Genomic DNA, 16,856 nt, shown 5'->3' on the forward strand with positions numbered 1-16,856 from the left:
TGTGGGAAAATACCCAAACAAAGCTGAATACCATATGTGTGTGTGTGTGTGTGATATGTTTATGTTTAGTACCACTTAATTATATAAGAATTGACCACATCATTTTTTTAGAAACCACAGATTCCTTTATCCCAGTGTCTCTAATTTACTCTAATGGAAAATTATTTTAACCATAATGGGTTGGGGTAGGCGGTGATGACTAAAAAGTATCCTTTGTTTTATCATGTTTTTGCCAATGGTAAGTAGGTAGGTAGTCCTACTTTCAACACAGTTTAATCAACTATGCTCTAATGTTGATGAGGTTTATCTAACTTAATTTGTTAGCCTGCTCTTTATTCAAGAAACGGACTGATTCAATAACTGAAACTTCCCATTGGGAGAACCAGATTTAAACCTGTCTTTCATTATGGAACAGCCTAGATGATTCTGAGGTAGTCACTCCCATGTGCATACAGTAAGTGCAACAAATATTAAAAATGAACTGAAAAATGAAAAATGGAATGGAAAGCAAGGGCAGTGGGGAGTGTTAAAAAATAAATATTTCAAACAATTATATGTTACACAGTGTTAGCATTTATTCATTTTAGTGCCACATCACTCTCAGAAGTGCCCTGGATTTCAATTCATTCACCTCTGACATTTCTAACTCGGGCCTTTCATCTCATTGGTCTGTGGATGAATTAGATTGGGGGTCCCCAAACTCTGGGCTGTGGACTGGTATCGGTTCACAGCCTGTTGGGAACTGGGCCGCACAAGCAGCAGGTGAGCAAGCAAAACTTTATTTACCATGCATGGGATCTAGGTTGTACATGAAACCGTACCACCACCCCCGCTTTGTGGAAAAACTGTCTTCCACAAGACCTTTCTGGTCCCTGGTGCCAGAAAGTTTGGGGACCAGTGAATTAGATGATTCAAATAAGCAGAAGGTGCATAAACTGACATTGTGGTGGAAAAGCGAAGGCAGTGCCCTGCACAAGCCAGAACTATGGAAGAGAAACTGGTTCCGTGGGCAATGAGACCATGGAAAAAGGAGCGTGGGGCTCAAACATCTGGAACATATGATCAGCTGGGTTGTATGATCACAAATTATTCTACGTGCTTGGCCAAATGCACACAATAGAGGTGGATGAAGAAGCTGAGATAGCAGTACCTTGCAGGTAAGTCATCATGAGCCTCATAACAAACAAACCTCAGCAGGTTGTATGTGGCCTGTAGGAAGTTTGTTTGAGGCTAGAGCGTAATAATAAATGAGGGATACTGACCTCTTAACTGTATTAATCAACTTCACAGGCATGCCTGATTTGACACTGTATTTAATAATACATTTTATAATGAATAATAACAATAAATAAATTGCCATTTAAATCCTAGATTGGTTTAGTGACTTCAATTATCTAAAGAAGTGAGCTGTAATTCTCAAAAGCTTATGCCTTTTAATAAAAATTGTTAGTCACTAAAGGTGACTACCTGATTTCCTTCTAAAAATAAAAATAATGTCACAAAACAATCATATGTTAAAACTGCACAGATTCATCTCTCTAAAGAAAAAATGCTAATCAAACCAATGAGATTATGTAAAGTCAAAGGATTTCCCTTTCTCCCCAATTTTGTTCATTTATTTACAAGGATATAGTAGAAGATCTCAATAGCTCCTTGAAGCACTGAGTGCAACTTAATGTACATATTTAAAGTAAAGCGATGGTTTACTAATAGGATGCCATTTAGGAAAAGTAAAAAAAAGATGCTTTTACAATAGCTTTACTGTATTCAGTTTAAAGCTTTTATCTCAAAGCCACTTAATATCCCAGAATATAAACTAGTATTACTCTCCCTTGAACTCAGTTAAATCCTAATTTTTTAAAAATAAATTATTAATACCTAAACTGTATATTTAAATGCTTTTTCGGTAGTTAGCAGGCCTTAAGTTAGTCGTCTCCAACTTCCTTAGGCCGATGGGCCTTTTGTGGGTCTTTTGCAAAATGGCTGCTGGAGAACTTTGCCTAGTCATGTCTTGCCATATGAAATATTAATCATCAAAGTGTTCCAATTTGTAACTAGTTATGATCCTGCTACTGGTCTTGCTTTTCTTTAGGTTTTTTTTTTCTGGGCACATAGACAAATTCCTAAACTGGATTTCAACTGTTCTTTTATTAAACTTTTCAGCTTACAGAATTTTTGTTCATGACTAAGATGTTAGAGACCGGTGCTTTGCCAATTTTCACACTTTTTTAAAAAAAAAGTTTTAAAATATAAATGTTCAGATAGGATAAGGATCCTGGAAGGTCCATGACCTATTGGACGACCATAAGACATTGAGTCTCTCAGATTTTTTTCAAGTTATGCTTTACCAAAGTTATAAGAATAAGAGGAAGCCTTCTCTTTCAAACGGGAACTGTCCCATCATATTAAAAAAAGACAGAAGCTAGGAAAGAAAAATGAGATCAATAATCTGCACTATGCATTCGGTACAATGATCCAGCAGCTAATCAAAGTGCTTTGCAGCTTTCTGACCCATACTCCGATTGCCACAAAACCTTACACATACTGTGTCTGAAAACTAGAACAAGATTCCTTTTGTTCAAGTTAGATGCTCCCTCCCTTTTTTTGCAGCACTGCCTGGTTTTTCATCCTACGCTCTGTTTCCATTAAGTTGGCATTTTCTGACTTTTGCAGTGTATGTCTAGATGGATGGCACAGTTCCTTATAGTCCTAACACAAAATGCTTATAGTCATCCATCTATCAATCAGTCCACCCAATGTAATGGGTATCAAGTCAGATCAATATATGCTTACAATTGTTTGATAGAACCCCATAAAGGATTATAGTGCAACATAAGTTAGATACTGGCAAACTGGATAGCTCATAAACTTCTGCCAATATTGATTCCGAAAACAACAGGATTTCCTTTTCTGGTATTTCCTAAAATGAATTCAGGTTCTTTTTGTATAGAATGTAATAATGCTAAAATTAGTGATGGAAAAGTAACAATATTACTCAATGATGTAACTACACCTGTTTGCTTTTTGTATATTAAAATATACCGCTATGTAATGAATCTCTGTGAAATCAAAGAGGCACTGAAACACATATACCTATGGATTCTGCCAACATATGTTCTTTGATGATGGGACCTTATATATATTATTACCCTTAGGCAGAAGGGACTTGCTCAATGGGTCACATTTTAGCACACAGGTGCAGCATTCCAGCAGGTTGCAAAATACCACTCCAGATGAGTACAAGCCACAGTGGAAGACAGCCTTCTTAGTATCTGTGCTTAAATTAACACATCCCTATATTCAGAAACTTTTCCATATATGTTCCAGTGACATGGAAAACAATGTGGTTGAACTGGGAATGCAATGGTTTAAATAACAATCCAGCCATGAAGCTCAGTAACTAGTATTAGCACTTATGCTAAATGAGCTCAAAGGATTTGAGGAGTGAAGGCCTATATATCTTATTTAAGTTGCTTAACAAAATAATCCAATAAATAAAAGGTCCATCTCAGCAATTACAAACAGAGTTATTCTGCATGATTTCAGATGTATGTTTCTCAGACCATTTGGTTCATGCAAAGTCAATGTTAGGTGGGAATAAGAAGTGAGTAGATATGCTACATCAGTAAAGTTTGAAATTCAGGGCTGGAAGTTCAAAATTAAAATCTATCCCCACTTTTAGGAGGTTCTTGGATGACTATGGACTTTTTCTGTATATACAATATCTCATAATATAATTTTGAAGCTGAAAGTGATTATACAGTACAATACTACTAAGACCTTCTAAAGGAAAGATGGGGTACGAATGCAACAAATACAAGATTTGGGATTAACCAATGTCCGGCGTGATTATGACATTTTTAAAAAAGTTGTCTTTTTGCCAAAGATGCTTTATGTGGTCCTTTCATCATTCCAGTTTTATCCTCACAATAACTCTGTGAAGTAAAGCAGGCTGAGAGGACGCATTTCATGGAAAGTTATTAGGTGGCTGGGTTTTCATAGTGCATTAAACAAAATGTAGATTCTTTGTTTTGCTTATTGGATGAAGTTAGCCTAGTCATTCATCCAAACTATCGTTTGACATTTAGTATTACATTTGAATTCAGAAGTCATGGCTTTGCAAAGCATGGCTGAGACCTGCAAACCGGGTCTTAGTGGGATGTGTGAAATTCATGATTGAATGGGGCTTTGAAAGCTTAATTTCCCAATTTTTATTTGGCCATTTTTATTACTATAACATGCTGGCTTTTAACGAAACTTATGAAGATTTTAACATAGAATGTCCATTTCTAATATAAAAGATAGTTAAGGAAAGTCCTGTGATTCCATGCAGTAACAATTAAATAGCATAATAAAGCCTGGGCTTTATATATTTAGTCACTTATATTTATTTTCTCAAACTGGCACTGTGTGTTTGGGCACCAAAGGGTGTATGAGTGTGTCTAGCAAGGAAGAGGAAAGGATAAGAGATAAGATGTCCACAGAAATCATTTTACAGGCAGCAAGAAAGATCTGGAATCGGTGAAAAGGAGGAGACTAAAATAAAAGAAAGAACAAAAGAAGAGAATTAATGGCCTCTTTTGCCTGTTCTCCTCAAATTTAGTAGCACCACTGTCTGAAATAATAAAAAAAAGGTTGAAAAGAATTTGAAGATGAATAACCAACTGAAAGAGCAATAAGCAAGCAAATTCTCACAAAATTAATCAGAAGCAGTCTTGGGCTTCTGAAAGGCTTCAGGATCTGAAACCCAATACCCTTGCCGGGTGGCAGACTGGGGAAGCTTGTTCTAATGCTCCCCAGTTAAAATAAAGATAGGAATGGCAAAAATGTGCATCACTTTTCTTGCTGTTTAAAATGACTGTATTAATGTTCATTAATATTAATGTCGATCATTAATAGATTTCACAGGCATCTAAAAAAACAACCTATCATAGCGCAGCTGATCTTCAGTGTTATTTCCTTTGCTTTAAAACTGAGATCCGATCCCCCCCCCCAGTTTTGCAATGCCTTCAAAAGCATACTTCATAAGCTCAATGAGGCACAATGGAGTAATGCAGAATTTGCAGCTGATTTAGCACTAAGAGTTAAAAAAGAAAAAGGCTGGCTCGTATAGCCTTGCCAAGAAAGGGTATGTGAATCAGTGCCTTTATGCAGCATGCTGCGGGTCTGGCATACTCAGAAATAACCTCAATTTACTTTTTCCTGTTGCTGGAAATAAACAAACAGAAATCTGTGTATATAGTATCCTCTGCAGTATATATATCCCACTGGCCACATCAAATGGAAAGCACAGGATTTATTGTGAAAAAGGACAGGTTTTTTAAAAACCATTTTCAAAGGCTGGTTAGATTTTTATTCAGCAACAGTCATGCTGTTCTGAACTTGTTACTTTCCAGCTTGCATTTACCTACACGTGTATTTGAGCTTAAAAATCATATTGCATGTAGAAAGGGCTCCACATGTAGATGAGAAATGGATCTGCATGTGAAATTCTCTGGTGTGCATCAGGAGCCAAGAACATCAGACAAGGAAAAAAGGAATATTATTGATCCATTCCTTGGAAGTAGAACAGTGGGCACATTCAATGCACTCCCACATGCGCCTGCTCTGATCAGCATAAGTAGAATTAATGCTTTGAAACAGTGCTTTCTTAAGATACCCACAATTATATTATACTTGATCTGCTGAATCAATGCCCATGTGTATATATTTTAAGCATTGCTTTAAAGATTTTCCATATCACATTTATTAAAAACAACCAATATTTTTGCAGCATGTATATTGATTTTGGAATATTCCAGAGACCCCGTTTGAAAAAACAAACTAAGCCTTCTCCTCTTTCTGTTTCAACTCCAACTAAAAGAAGAGTTTTTCAGGGAAGCTTAAAATCTAATATTTGTATCTGAAATCTGCTTAGATCAACAACTCTCAACAGTATGCAAGAGGGGAAAATTAGAAATTAGAAGTGACAAATGAGCAGTTATTAAAATTATAACAAGTACTGAATCTGTGAAAATATCCTCATTTTTTAAATGATCCACAAAGTTTTCTTATAAAAATATTAGCTATTTATGTACCTTAAACATTTGCTAGGAACTATGGGAAGTAAAGTTGTACATGTCTGGAACAGAGAAACAAACATTAAAAAGCAAACAAACCCTGGAACACTAGAAAATAAAACTTCTGTTCTTTCCAGCCATTCCTCTGTAACACTCTAGTTCCAGTTCCAACATGTTAGCCAAGTTAAGAAAATATCCTGGCTAAGCTACAGAAACGACTGGAGAAGGCTGATCCTGTGGAATTCATGGAGCAAACTAGACTTAAAATGCTCTGCAAAGTGAAGCTCTGTTAACTTGAAATGTCATTTTGGAGCACAAACAGGAAGACCTACCGTTCATTACTCAAGGCCATCCTTGGTGGATCTAGATTGGGGTTCTCCATGGATTCCATCTGAGGGCAGCGTAGAAAGTAGTAGAGAGTATGGAGGGCATCGGGGGACCAGGTGATGGGTGGTTGCTGTTGTCTGGTTTGCCGAACAGGGCTCATGCCAGGACGAAGGGTAGTCAAACACTGCATGTGGTGCATTGCTCGTGAGACCAAATCACCTGGAAGGGGAGTAGATATAGAAACCAAGAAAGCTGTATCTAATCATGGATTGATGCCCTAAGAACATTCTTGCATTGCAGAATATACTGTACATATGTGTTAAGCCTTTTAAATAAAACCTCAAATTAATGCAGGCCATGAAATAAATGCTGAAGCCTGTAAGGTATGGATTGATTTCTGAGAGTCCCATTCAGACGATGATGATAAACTAGAGGAGATGTGCTAAGACAAACATTTTCCGGGGTGGAAATAAGTCTACAAAGCATCCTTTTAGTCAGTGGTGGGATTCAATTTTTTTTACTACCGGTTCTGTGGCAGTGGCTTGGTGGGCATGGCAGGGGAAGGATACTGTAAAATCTCCAGTCAGAGGTGGTATTTGCCGGTTCTCTGAACTACTCAAAGTTTCCACTACCGGTTCTTCAGAACTGGTCAGAACCTGCTGAATACCACCTCTGTTTTAAGTAGTACACAGTACACCCTAAAACATAGTTTACATTAATCAAAATATAAACAGACTTCATAGCTTACTTTGTATATAAAAATTTGTTATGTCTGTGTTTTTTTTAAAAAAAAACACAGAACACACATTAGAAGTTTTATTGATTTATTTCGTTATTGCTAACTGGCTCTTAGGCTGGAAAGTTGCCTTTTGGCATTTGAGTATGATTCATCCATTTGCCAAATTCATGGGCTTTAGGATGGATGTGGCATGTTAGCCAAATACTGGGGCCCACAAGTTCCTCTCTGGAATTTTCAGCAGGAGTGGAAAACAAGCTGGTCCTTCAAACATTAAGTGGGATGTAATCTATGGCTGGCAAAGCAAATGCAGCATAAACAGTTGCTACTTTCAGATGTCCATTTCAACTAGTTTGTTACTTATCAAAACAATTGTAGTACTGTACTGGTGCCAAAATAGGTGGCAGGCACTCACATAGGTATACAATTTCAGCATACAGCTGATATCAATCATTAAATGTGTAAATATCTCCAATTCTGTGAAATTAAAGGATTCCTATCAATTGCTAGACTGTGTACAGAATATGCTGTGATTTTTATCTTTGGCTTCAAAATCCTTGATAGTTTTTACTCTTTTATGTCTTCTTCCCCTGGGATAATCCATTTCTCTCTGCTTGGCATGTTCTTTCTAATATTTTGATAACACAATTCTTTCTTACATCTCATTCTTCTTCTTACTGAATTGCTTACTTTACCAGTTGGCAGCACCTGGTCAGAACTTCAGAACTTAGGCAGGATTGGCCCTGATTGGAACTTGGGGGCACCTTGGAATTTTAGGGTTGTTAGCAATGGCGGATTAAGGCTCACTGGTGCCCTAAGCATTGACAAATCTTGGTTTCCCCCTCCTTTGTACATGCTATACAAACAAAGCTAAGCTTAGGCTACATAAAAGTTGCCTCTTTGGGCCTAGTGCCCTAAGCACGTGCTTAGTCTGCTTAATGGTTAATACACCACTGGCTGTTAGCCACCATGTGATGTTGAAACAACAATACAGAGGAAGTGAATAATAAATCTCTGCAGAACTGTCAAAAAACCCACATAGATGCAGACTCTAAGAAGTGAGTTTCACTTGAAAGTACCCTTACCTTTCCTTTTCTTCTGTTGCTTTCCACATACAGAATTCTAGATTCTAAATCTCTTGGTGTAAGAATATGCTTCATGTATAAAGTACCGTATTTATTGATAACCCTGAATAAATTATGACAGTTTTAATAATCTGATGGGGATAGAAGCTAATCTCTGTGACACTGTATTAAACTCTGAAATATCCAACAAGACAATTTTATTTTCCTGAAAAACATCCTGAAACGTATTTTCCAGTGTCATCACATGCAAAACAAAGGTAAAATGTAAAATGTTTTCATGAAAAGTCCCATATGCTGTGTAAATTAATACCACACTGACGCTTATGTTGCTTACTCAGTTCAGAGATGCTTCCAACACAGGTTGCCAGGAGAGATTGCTCTAAAGTCCGAAGTTCTAGCTGGGCATAAGCATCGGCTCTTCCATTGCTGCATATCGATCCATCGTTGTAAGGGCTGAAGTAGGCAGGCAGAGAAAGCACACCTTAAAAAGCCAGAGAAAACGGGCCTATTAGGAAAAACACTAGTACAAAATAAATATATTTGTTGTATATTGAAAATGTAATGCAGTTTTACATGACTTCCATAGTACATGCAGACAATGGTCAGAATTGACTTGCAGAGCAGTGTCTCTGAAGTTTAGCAACCCTTAGACAGTGCAATACCCATGCTCATCTGCCATTCTCAAGTAAATCCAATGCCCCAACTAATTAGCTTCCAAGAAGATATATATATATATGTGTGTGTGTGTATGTATGTATGTATGTATGTATGTATATGTATATGTACATATGTATATATATATTTGTTTTCTTAAGTTTACATGGGTACTTACATGTATGGTATTCAGCTTTGTTCGGGTATTTTCCCATGTCGTTACAGTTGTGCTTTTAAAGTTGTAGCAACTTTTGGCAGAATCTCATCTGCCATCATCAGGCTTGTGTGTGTATTGTGTTCGTCTGATGATGGCAGATGAGATTCTGCCAAAAGTTGCTACAACTTTAAAAGCACAACTGTAACGACATGGGAAAATACCAACAAAGCTGAATACCATACATATAGATACCCACAAAAACTTAAGAATATATATATATATATATATATATATATATATATATTCTGAGGTTCTCTGAGGTATTTGTATGTGGATCTTTGGTTGTTCGGGTTTTCTCCCGCGTAAGATTCAAGTATCTAGGCAACGCGTTTCGATGAAGTCTCATTCATCATCTTCAGGCTTCTGTCTTCGGCTCTTGCTTCTCAGAGTGATGTGAGATTGCAGCTGCTTCTTCCTTTTAACTGCTAGTGGGGTGGGACTTGATTGGGTGGGGGCTTGGCTGTGTTCTGATTGGGTGGGGTGTGTTCTCATTGGTAGGGGTTTGGCTGTGTTCTGATTGGTTGGGGGTTGGCGTGTTCTGATTGGTTGGAGGCGTGTTCTGTTCAGGTGGGGCTTGGTTGTGCTCAGGTTAGTCTTAGTTGCTGGGGGATTTGAGTTGGTGAGCTGTGATCTTGCTGTTTGGCTTCGAGTTCGTGGTCGTGCTGCATCTTCATAGTGGGTGTCGGTTTGCTTCATGTATGGCTCGGAGGGGTTTGAAGTGGGATACTTCGAATCTTACGCAGGAGAAAACCCGAACAACCAAAGATCCATATATATATATATATATATATATATATATATATATATATATATATATATATATATATATATATATATATACACACACACACACACACACACACACATACATACATACACATACACACACACATACATACATACATACACATACACATACATACATACATACATTTGTTAATATATATTTAATTAACATTTGTAACTCTGAGTCTCATGATAACCATAAAACCATGTCTTTATGTTTATTAGGGCTCTGCAGAGCATCCCAAGAAACACTCAGTGAAGCCTATTAGCATAAGTGAAACATCCCTTTTCTAAGCAGAGAGGCCATATGTATCCATCCATCCAGATACCTGGCACATCTGCAAGAGCTTTCCTGGATTACCTTTGCATGTGTGTGCATCTACCCACAAGACCTCTGCAGCTGCCAGTGAATTCTGCTTCAATAGTTCAGTGAAGAGTGCTTTGCTTGGCCAACAAGCTACACAAAGCTCTTCTTTCAGCGCTTTACACAGTTATTGCAATGTTTAAACTTTTACTTTTATTAAAATTAAAAAGGGGGATTCTGAGTTTGCCAGGGCTTATACCACAGAACAATTCCTTTATAGAGACTTAATGGACTGGCTTTGTTTCATGCTTCTGAGTTTTTTCAACTAATTGAACCAGGATATCCTTTGTACCTTTCATTTGATTTCTGCCATTATGTGGTATTATCTGATCTATATAACCACCCATTTCACTTTCATGTGACTCTTAGAATAAAGCAAATAAAAATACAAAATATGTGATATAAAACAAAAATAAAAATACATAGCAGCTGGATATGATCTAACCTAACACCCATACAACCAAGAGCAAGCTCTAATCCATACCTACAGTCCCAAGCCCAAGCCCAAAACCAAATTTTGAAGGCCTTACTCATGGCCAACAGGGATGGGGCCAATCTAATCTGAGGGGAATGCTGTTCCAATGAGTGGGTGCTCCAACAGAAAAGGCTCTCATTCTGGTCCCCAGTAGACAATAGTTCCTATTTGATGGTATCTGATTGGATAGAATGGATAGAAACAATACAGGAGTGCAGGGAAAGAATCCCATAAGTATGTATGTGTTAACACTCAATATGCATAACTCTATATGTATGTAATTATCATATATTTATAATGCTACCCAATTCATCAGCAACTCTGGGTGATGTACATAATTAAAATCAAGGTATCAAACATCAGAGGGGAAAAAAGTCATTCAGGTGAAGCAAACCATAATATCCAGCCCATAATATCCCTCACAAGAGAGCCCAAATGCCATCTTAGCCCAAAACCTGGTGGGGAAAAAAGCCAAGGCCTCAGAACCTGATTAAAATATGTCAGAGTCAAAGTCATGAAAACCTCAAACTTACATAACAGATATGAGGGATGTTAACTTAATTTGTCTAACAGTACCATCTTTGTCAGATTGATGAGCTTTATTGCTGGCTCAGCTGAATTCAGTAGAAATTGTTTTAAAGTGTGCTTTACAATTGGTGTGGTAGAACTTCAGAGGACACTGAAGATAAGTCAGAAGTGAGAAATGAAGCTTGAACTACTAATTGAGTTATCATTCCTAGGTACCTATATGTGTTCTGCATATCTGTTCTTCATAATTTGCCCGAAGTTTAGATGACACAGCTTTTAAATGGACCATTTACCCCTCACACAGAAAGTTAGAAGTATGAGGGGGAACATAGATTTAGCAGATGATTAGTAAGGGGCCTACTTCTTTTTCATTCTGTCAACATGCAGAAGAGCTGCCATGGCTCCCTTTCGGGTTATCAAATCACATCCTACAAAAATATCCCAATGATCAAGGTTACAATTGTACAAAGTTACACAGTTAACAATTCACGTTTTTTGGCTATTGTCTGCAATTAGATAAGGGCACTGGTGACAATCTACTGCTAGTTGCCAAAGTGGGGAAGATTCAAATGAACCAGGTAAATAAAAATGCACTGATTTATTTATTGATTAAGACTGAAGTTCATAACACCAAATAGGGGCAAAAAACCTCATCGAGATTGTGGCTACAATTGTGTATTGCTCCAACTAATAGAAATTATATTAACATATTATATTAATTATATTAGGTCAGTTTTTTCACCACCGGATTTTTTGGGATATTTGGAATTTGTTCTATTTCAAGAGAAAGTCATTCAAAATTCTACCCTTAACAGCATTATCAAATTAAAAAAAGTACTAGTGCCAACCAGAAGCGGATTCATAAATTACGCTAAATTGTACTGTGAAGGAATTTGTTGACTAAAATACAGCACAGAATGAAATGTTCCCGAGGGCTGTAAATTGTGTTAGATTGTGGTTATTTTTACTACACATTTCATATCCAGACTAATGCCAGCAGTGCTCTGTTATCTCTCACATCTCCTCTAAGGTCCACCGATTCTGGCTATAAATGTATCATTTAAACTGATGATTAACAAAGCAATATCTGTATACAGCATATTGTACATCTCTGTAATGCCACCATCAAGACTACATGGAGCAAAAATACTTTCTGGCAGTTCCCAAAGCCTTTGAAATAGCAGTTGAGAATTAAGTATGTTTATTCTATCTTAATATAAGAAACCTGTTCATGAAACTCTTTTTCCAGCATACGTAAAAAACATGTGCACAGAGTGGATTTCCAATAACCCATTTAAAAAATGAAATGATTTAGCTTTTTAAAAAAATAAAATTGCATACAATAAAATTGCATACATGATACTTTTTAAAACAGCCAATATGTTTCCATTTTCCTAGCCAAAATCAGTTCAGCGGGAAGAAAAAAATTGGTTCCCCTTTTTTGTAACGTTCTTCCCTTTTAACAACACTATACTCGGTTATTTCAAATAAAGAAATATAGTTGAGGGAAAGCAAACTATTCCATACCTTTGGGATCAGCAGTTTCATTTTAAGAGGCAAACACTAATGCATATTTACATTTAATTTTCAGTTTTGTAAAATGTTTCTCATGTGTGGATTGATAATTAGAGATGCAGAGAGTGCATTTAATTTTTTCTTTCCATACTGTTGTCCTGATGAAAATCTCTTTCCTAAAGCTAATACATGGGCACGATGTATTAGCTGATAACCCTACTGGTTATTCCTAAAAGTTATCACTATCTCCCAGACAACAGAATGCCAGAATTGGAAGAGACCTCGAAAGTCTTCTAATCCAAGCCCCTGCTCAGACAGGAGACCTATACCATTCTGGATAAATGGCTGTCCAGTCTTTTCTTTAAAAAGCTCCAGTGATGGAGCATTCATAACTTTTGGAGGCAAGCCGTTACGTTGATTAATTATTCTCATTGTCAGGAAATTTCTCCTCAGTTCTAGGTTGGATCTCTGCTTGGTAAGCTTCCATAAATTACTTCTTGTCCTTGGGTTAGGTTTAGGTTTGGAGAATAGGTAAACCTCCTTCCCTGTCACAGCCCCTCAAATATTGAAAGACTGCTATCAGGACTTCTCATTGTTAGACTAGACATATTGAGTTCGGGCGAACATGTATCATATATTTTAGCCTTCGACCCCTTAGGGGTTGGCAGGGGTTGTGAAGATGAGCTACCTCTGCCAGCTAACTGGGGATAAATGCAGAAAGCCTGCGGACAATATGTGGTCTGCAGACTATGGAGTGACTGTGCACAAGAGTTACAAGGATATGCCTTATAAACAGACTTAGAAAAGTAAAAGCGAGGGGTGGGGAGGGGAGATTCAAAGAAAAGTGCTTAATCAAGAAGTGTAATTGTATGCTCATAAAAAAAGAAAAAGAAAAAAAAATGCAATGTTGGATGATTGAAAAGATCCAAAGGTTAGAAGGAATGTGGAGCAGTTGGCCTTTGGGGAAATAGCTAAGTCTTGGAGTCATTTTATAAACAGGTAACTCTCTCCCTTATTCACCCATGTGATGGGTGAGCTTCCATTCTTGCTCCACCTTCTGCCAATCTAGCAGTTAGGAAGCATGCAAATGCAAACAGATAAATGTATCCCAATAGGTGGGAAGATGTTCTATGCTGTTAGAGTCATGTCAGCCATATGACCACAGGAACATCATCATACAATGTTGATGGAGATTCTCAGTCATGCAGGTCATGGTTGTTTCTGGTTTTTCTATGAAGATGTTTTGCTTTTCATCCAAGAAGCTATGATTGAGAATCTCTATAGACATTTAGCTATGCACTTTAGGATGAACATCCTTTGAATGGTGCAGGAGTATGAATGGATTTCCAGAAAAATTGCAGAGTACAAGAACCATTTGCGTTTCAGTCTGAGATGTAAACAACACAGGCTCATCCTCAACAACCCGTGCCTATGTTCAACAGTGAAGGGACACAGGGCAGAAAACAACCTGCAGAAAGCTCAGCTTCACAATACAGTCCTTTCAGCAGTTCCAAGTAGGCTCCATACCAATTTGCACTACTCAGGTGACCCTGAGGGCACAGACAAACCTCCAAGTGGCCTCAACAATTCTCTAAAAGAATGCAAATGACCAGCTGTCTGCAAGGAGTATAAACCCTTCCATTCCCCATCATCCAGTCAGAGCTGAAAAAGCTTCTTGGATGAGAAGTGAAACACCTTCAAAGAAAAACCTGAAAGTCCAGTTGCCTCTTGAAAAAGCATCTTTGGGACCTTTGGACAATGCTAGCTTCCTTGGCTAGCAAACCAAGAGGAGCACTGATGCCTAGAGTTGGTCACAACAAGAAACAGGAACCCCCCCACACACTATTTTTTTTTTTTGTATTTCATCAATAGTCTACAAAAGGTGAAAATGCGCAGTACGAGGAACTGACCTAATTTGATCTGTATAGTATTCTCACTCGCATAATCCACAGCTTAGAGTCGTACCTTTTTATGATAATGGAAGTTTTAGTCCAACATATTTTATAGAACAATTGTAGTCTGCTGCTTTTTTAAGCTTATCACTCATCCTAAGCAGCCACTCTTCCTTCAGCCTCTATGAATTTAACACTTATATTGGAATTCCGATTTAGTCTTTAGGATTATTACTTGAAGGACAGTTGATACTCCTCAATGTGATGGCTTCACCTTCCAACTGTTTGTCTCAATGGCCTCTAAGCCATTGTTGGTTATACTCATCTTGAAAATAAATGTTCAATATTCCAGATGAGAAGTGAAGATGATCATTATATGCCGGCATTTACAAGTGAGCTTTGGGTAGCGCTATTTAACAGAGAGCAGGAATTTTTTTGTAGCAAATAAAATATTCTAATCCAATTGAAAATTTAACTCCATTGTGGAATTTGGCCAAACCATCAAGAATGAAACCCTTATACAAAGCGTGCCAAAATATTTTAAGAGACCACAAATGGTCAGAGCTTCCATTCATGTGCCTTTCACATCACACCAAAAGCACATTGTCCTACTAGCCGATTCTGAAATGCTGAAATACTAATTCAGTACTGTGTCCTGAGGCAGAAACCCCACCTGCTCATCAAACCCACTTCCTGGAGTTCATTCCTTCCTCCATGGGAATTCTCTCAAGCAAATACGTAAACTCTGGTAGATTTATGAACTCTGATAAAATTTCAATCGTAGTTAATGAAATCTAATAAAAAGCTAAAAGTCCAAGCATTTTATTTTTATACACACACACACACACACACACACACACACACACACACACACACGTATATATAAAATTAAGACTATATACATAGCTTTCCTGGAAATCTTGTTCTTCTTGCTGTTATTGGTATAACTTCCCAGATGTCATACCAGCATAGAAAAGGGTGCTGGAATTGTAATTCAACTAAATATATGAGATTCTCCACATCTTGTATAGAGAAAATGCAAGCTGATTTATGTAATAAGCTTTAGTATGGAAATTTGGAAAAAGTGATTTGATCTTTGATAAATGATATCTTGAGTTTGGTTCCTCTGTGTAAGTTCTTTAAATCAAGTGATAATTACATTGATTAGAACTTTTTGGACAATTATCATTTGAATAATATCAAAGAAATGAAAATGAGGATACAAAACAGTAACAAAGAGAGGCTCCATATTGCCATCAGATGTTTTCTGTCTATAAGTTTCAGTGCAGCTGCATTGACAAAATACAGACTTTCCTGGGGAGGGTGGGGGGAATAGACCTAAGTGTTATAAATGGCTGTCTTGCCAGGTATGGGTTTGACTTGATTATGTAAACCCTCTCAGACAGAAAAGAATGATCTTTATGTTCTTTACTATATTTATTTTATATCACCTTTTAGTTTGCTGCTCCATGATTTGCAACTCTATATATGTCTACTCATTAAAAAAATTTCACTGGCTTAGATCCTAGATTGAAGACACATCTGGCTCCTTAGAAAACAGCCCTTCAATGAACCCAATCTTCTCTGCAAATAAAGGCTTCTTTATTAAATGGAGCAGAATATTAACATCTACGTTAGCAATAGTTTTCAATGGCATGTATTGAGGCATACCTTTTAGCCTTAAAACAGTGCTAATTTATTTGGTCCTTTCTGCATAAAGTCAAGCAAGCAATAGTTACTTATCAGGGAATTTCCAAATATTTTGAGGGTGATATTTGCTGTGTCTTTCAGAAAATTTTGCAGATGTTTCCACTGTAACATTCTGATATATCTGAGGGTAAAGGTTTGTTCTCCGAGCTCGTGGGTTGGTTTCCACACGTTTCACTACCAGGCTAGGTAACATCTTCAGTGGAGTTTAGGGGATGTCAGTGTTGGTGTTCTTTTGTTTATAACATCTTCAGGTGTGGACCTTATAAAACAGAAAAACACTGACACTGACATCCCCTAAACTGCTGAAGATGTTAACTAGTCTGGTAATGAAACATTCTGAAACCAATCCACAAGCTCAGACAATGAACCTTCACCCTCATCCTATACCTGAGCTACAGATATTTACCACTATTCTGCTCCTTACTTTATCTGTCTTTATTTCTTTATTTTAACTATCCAAAAGCAAATGACCAAGCAGGAAATAATTACCTGCTGTCTGTTGAGAGAC

General features: G+C 37.3%; 1 protein-coding gene across 2 annotated transcripts in view; it reads right to left on the reverse strand.

Annotated features, from left to right (window-relative positions):
* ABTB2 (ankyrin repeat and BTB domain containing 2) overlaps positions 1-16,856 on the reverse strand; it is a 146,615-nt gene that overhangs the window by 37,582 nt on the left and 92,177 nt on the right. For both annotated transcript variants that reach the window (XM_087921331.1, XM_087921330.1), the window contains exons 2-3: positions 8,542-8,688; positions 6,392-6,605 (exon numbers count right to left, since the gene is read on the reverse strand). In XM_087921331.1, coding sequence (XP_087777457.1) covers positions 6,392-6,605; positions 8,542-8,688 — 361 coding nt within the window. The remainder of the gene's footprint in view (positions 1-6,391; positions 6,606-8,541; positions 8,689-16,856) is intronic.

The sequence above is a fragment of the Pseudonaja textilis genome, chromosome 1 (genome assembly GCF_049901715.1).
Source record: "Pseudonaja textilis isolate UNSWEBS1 chromosome 1, rPseTex1.2, whole genome shotgun sequence".
NCBI lineage: Eukaryota > Metazoa > Chordata > Lepidosauria > Squamata > Elapidae > Pseudonaja > Pseudonaja textilis.